The sequence below is a fragment of the Salvia splendens genome, chromosome 11 (genome assembly GCF_004379255.2).
Source record: "Salvia splendens isolate huo1 chromosome 11, SspV2, whole genome shotgun sequence".
NCBI classification, from domain to species: domain Eukaryota; kingdom Viridiplantae; phylum Streptophyta; class Magnoliopsida; order Lamiales; family Lamiaceae; genus Salvia; species Salvia splendens.
The window spans coordinates 28840819-28845202 of NC_056042.1; the positions used below are offsets into that span (position 1 = coordinate 28840819).

General features: G+C 35.0%; 1 protein-coding gene across 2 annotated transcripts; it reads left to right on the forward strand.

The window, feature by feature from the left end:
- Window positions 1–1049: 1049 nt before the first annotated feature.
- LOC121753772 (serine/arginine-rich splicing factor SC35-like) lies at window positions 1050–3893 on the forward strand. Of its 2 annotated transcripts, none has more exons than XM_042149019.1 (8): window positions 1050–1205; window positions 1285–1363; window positions 1709–1788; window positions 1879–1945; window positions 2151–2228; window positions 3078–3329; window positions 3420–3633; window positions 3720–3893. In XM_042149019.1, the coding sequence occupies exons 1-8, from the start codon at window positions 1130–1132 to the stop codon at window positions 3723–3725; spliced, it is 852 nt and encodes a 283-aa protein (XP_042004953.1). In that variant the 5' UTR covers window positions 1050–1129; the 3' UTR covers window positions 3726–3893. The 2 variants fall into 2 exon arrangements, with proteins under 2 accessions (XP_042004953.1, XP_042004955.1); XM_042149021.1 differs by having other exon boundaries at window positions 3096–3329.
- The last annotated feature ends 491 nt before the right edge of the window (window positions 3894–4384 follow it).

Sequence of the window (4384 nt, forward strand, 5' to 3'; positions counted from 1 at the left end):
TTGCACGCCATAATTATGATTATTTATGAGCCAAATAGTTAAATCATGAGGAAAAGCCTCTCATTTATACCTGTACATTTGAATTCATCAAACTTAATTAATACTCAACCCATCATTTTGCAATTTTGGTATTTTCCATAGTAATAGAGTCGTTTCACTTTTTAGTAAAAGTCAACACATTTCTTCTCACTTACTATACTCTCTATTCATGTCCCTACCTTTTTTATTTCTTACTTTATTATTCATTTACTTAACTCACTTAACACAGTCTTTTTCTTAAATCGAGTGCTGAAAAGAAATGTCTTCACTATTATAGAACAAAGGGAACAAAGGGAGTAGTAACCTTCACCAATATTACCCACTTGCAGGTTGGAGTCAAGCTCTGGGCATGTTCAAACATATTTTTAATAGTATCACATTTAGGAGACGTTCCTCATTATATAGAAGTACAATTTCAATCACTCAAAAATTTATTTGTAAATGTAAAATTGTGATTTTGCCATTCATTTTTTAATTCTAATCTAGTCCAAGCCGATTGAAATGTCAAATATAAATGGATGAATATTCGAATTCCAGATTAAATTTTTAAATAATCCAAATGTTATAAAAAATCCAAATATTTATAATAAATCCTACCAAACTGAAGATTTAATAAATTTCTAAAAATCCGTAGTAATATTAATCATTATATATTATAGGTTAGAAATATTTAAATAAAATATTATTGAATAAAATGTTATCTTTAAATAATATTTAATTAATTTTTATATTAAATATAATTTGAATATTTCAGATTTGTTTGGTTTCAGAACAACCATTTCACTTATGATAATCAATAATTCAAACCAACAGAAATTCTATTTGATCCGATTTCGAAATATTCAAATCGAAAATTTTTATTTCGACTCAATTTGGTAATCTAATTCGGATTTACAAATATTTGTTCAGTGTTATTCGTTTATCCTAAGTTTGATTTACTTACTAATTTTATCCAATTTTGGGTAAATGATGACGATGATGATGATGTTAGCGTGCGTGCACAAGCCTACAAAAGTAAATTCTTTTGAAAATAGAAGAAAAATTAGCGAATCCCTAATTTCGAATTTCCCCTTCCGATTGAATCGAAGCCATGTCGCACTTCGGCAGATCTGGGCCGCCGGACATCCGAGACACCTTCTCCCTTCTTGTCCTCAATATCACTTTTCGTATTCCATTCATCCCCTTCCTCACTTGCCTTTTGTTGCTAATTCATCTCGTTTTTCTGATATTCGTGGAATTATTCAGGTACTACGGCGGATGATTTGTTTCCACTCTTTGATAAGTATGGAAAAGTGGTGGATGTGTTCATACCCAGGGACCGTAGGTAATGCTTTTGTATGTTTGCATAATCTGTATAAGTTTGGTTGAAGTTTGGTTGGGAATCATTTTTTTTTGTGGTTGTATTAGAACATTGTTTGAGTGATAAATCAAATGGTGTAAATTTTTTTTGCTGGATTATGTAAACGCTTCTAAATGCTTGTATTAATGTAATTGATACATGTGAGTACAGGAACTATTTTTGTGATTTCAAATTGTTCATCTCTGTACAAGTGTAGTTTTACAGTGTCAATTTGTGAGCTGAACTGTTGAACACCTCATACATGTAATGTAATATTCGTGTTGAATGTCTTTAAATATGTTTTGCAAAATGTGTTATTTCTTATATCAGAACGGGGGACTCGAAGGGCTTTGCATTTGTACGATATAAATACCAAGATGAAGCTCAGAAGGCTGTTGAGAAGCTAGATGGTGAGTTGGAATTGTTTTTTGCGATGGTTTGTATGATAGTGTAAATTTCCACTTCTCTGTCATCTGAGAATGATATACTGTGGGGTGCAGGAAGAGTTGTTGATGGGAGAGAAATAATGGTTCAATTTGCTAAATATGGGCCCAATGCTGAACGGATGTGAGATTTCTTTTCTTCCCTTTTAACGTTGCAATTTTAAGTTTTGAATATGGGGTTTTGGTTGAATTATCTCTTATGATTTCATATTTTGTTTGGTGCGCCTATCAATGTTGAGAACTTGAGTTACAAGTATTAAACTTTCATTCAGATATCATAGGTTCCTCCAGAACACCCAAGTCTAACAAATATTTCTGATTTTGATCAGTCATAGAGGTAGGATTGAGGAACCTGTTTCCAGGTTGAGGTCCAGAGGGAAGTCAAGAAGCCGCAGTCCTCGCCCGAGGTAGGGAACTTTGGTTTTATGCTTATCTGTGATCATTGGAAATAATAATTTGTTTCATAAGGTGTGTGTGTGTATTGATTTTTCTAAATGGATGTTGATACTTGTTCTACTGGATAATCACTATTGCTTATTTGTTTTAATTTAGTACTCCCTCCGTTCCGGCGTTCCCCCATAGTTGAGGTGTTTCTTTTCGCCATAGAGTTTAAGAACAAAAAATGTTTAGTGTTAGGGAGAGAAAAGTAAGACAAAGGAAAAAGTAGATAGAATATAAAGTAGAAAAGTGAATAAAGTAAGAGAGAGAATGAAGTAGGAAATGAGAGGTGAGTTAATGATTACCATATAGGGATATGACTCAACTATGAAGGAATTTCACAAAATGGAAAATGACTCAACTATGGTAGAATGGATGGAGTATTATGAATGCCTACTTTTAATTATTAGTCAAAATCGATAATGACTTTTTCTCTACTGCTGGACAGTTAGCAGTGATTATCTAAGCTTATTGTAGACATCTTATATGCCCCAACATCTTTATAAGATGTTTCAAGAGCTTATAAGTTAGAGAGATAGAGAGAAAGAATCATGAATGAAATGGGAAGGTTATATGATAGACATAACAAGAATAATGGGGTTATTTTTATAAATTGGTTATTGCTCATAAGATGATGCAAAAAATAAGATGCGTTGAGAAATTTATCTCTTTAGTGGAGCTTATGTTTAGATCTTAATATCTTATAAGCAGTTTAGGAACTTATTTCGGCAAACATTTATCAGGAGCTTATAAGCAGTGTTGTTTCTGACCTAATGTCTTGCATTCCTCAAGAGCTTAATGCACTGGATTCATTACAGGGACAGGGACAGGGACAGGGACAGGGACAGGGATAGGGACAGGGCTCGCAGTAGGAGAAGCGACAGTAGAAGTAGAGATATAAGCGAGCGTGACTATCCTCGTGACAGGCACAGGGATAAGCGATATCGGAGCAGGAGTAGGTCTCGAAGCCGGAGCCTTAGTGGAAGTCCTGGTTATCGTAGAGAACGTGGAAGAGGCAAATATGATAATGAAGATGATGAGAGACGTAGACGAAGTCCGTCTTATAGAAGGTATATCTTTTAACACAATCCAACATCTGAGTTTCATTAGTTTCTACTCTTTAAAATTTATTTTTGATTGTGCTTTGTTGTATATGAAAGTGCTTCTCCTATTCGGCGAAGTCCCAGTCCTCGTAGGAGTCCATCTCCAAACAAAACACCTCCTTCTAGGGATGGAAGTCCTACCTTGGATAAATACAAAAAACAACCTACCACATCGATTAGCCCCCCTCCACGCAGTCGACCTGATTCTCCGAGTCCCCCTCCACGTGGTCATCGTGTTTCTCGGAGCCCCTCTCCACATTCTGACGCTGATGTAAGTATTTTAAACTTCTTCCTATACTGTTTGTCAGAATTGTCTTCCCCAGACATGTTCAACCTTCCCTGCTATGTTTTGGCCAGGAATGAAGGAGCGAACTTCTTCTTGTGGTATCGTTTTCTTGGTGCTGGCGATGCGTAACTTGATCTATCTTGTAATTACCTATGTGTGGCGGTAGTGGACCTATCCTTCTGTCTTATGTTAGATTCTGCGCCTGCTTAAAATAGTAATGTATCAATCTAAACTCAATACCTTTCTGAGGTGGTTTTTTTTTAATTTATGTTTCAGTAGTTATTTATTGTTTCTAATAAGTTTCAAAATTATTGTTCTTACCTAAATAAAAGTTATTGATAACTTCACTTATATAGAACCCTTTTACCAGCCTTGTATAGTTTGTGTTCCTGAGGATAGTTGCTGGTTGACAAGATGATGCTTGCAGCTATCGAAGCTTCATTTAGATGATGCAGTAGATGTTGATGCAGCTTTTGTATTTCTCTTTCCCAGTAACATTTCAGACCACTTGACGCATAGGTATCTCTTTCCCATTAACATGTTTGTCGATGTTCCTATGCTTGAGGGTGGTAAGATGTTGAACCTTTTTGGTGTGTGAGTTGATATGCTTCTTAATTGTGGTTGTTAGTTGGAAAGGTTAGTATTTGAGAGGTGTGAGTAATGCCATTGTTATTCTATATTCGACTCTATTTTCTACGACGCAAGGAATCTAGTATCAAAGCTAAAGTCCTCTACT

What these genes read in the sequence shown, in the direction of transcription:
- LOC121753772 (XM_042149019.1), top strand. Translation starts at nt 1,130, where the DNA reads ATGTCGCACTTCGGCAGATCTGGGCCGCCGGACATCCGAGACACCTTC. An exon ending in TGTCCTCAATATCACTTTTC is followed by an intron (nt 1,206 to 1,284) that starts GTATTCCATTCA and finishes GGAATTATTCAG; the next exon opens with GTACTACGGCGGATGATTTG. An exon ending in CGAAGTCCGTCTTATAGAAG is followed by an intron (nt 3,330 to 3,419) that starts GTATATCTTTTA and finishes TGTATATGAAAG; the next exon opens with TGCTTCTCCTATTCGGCGAA.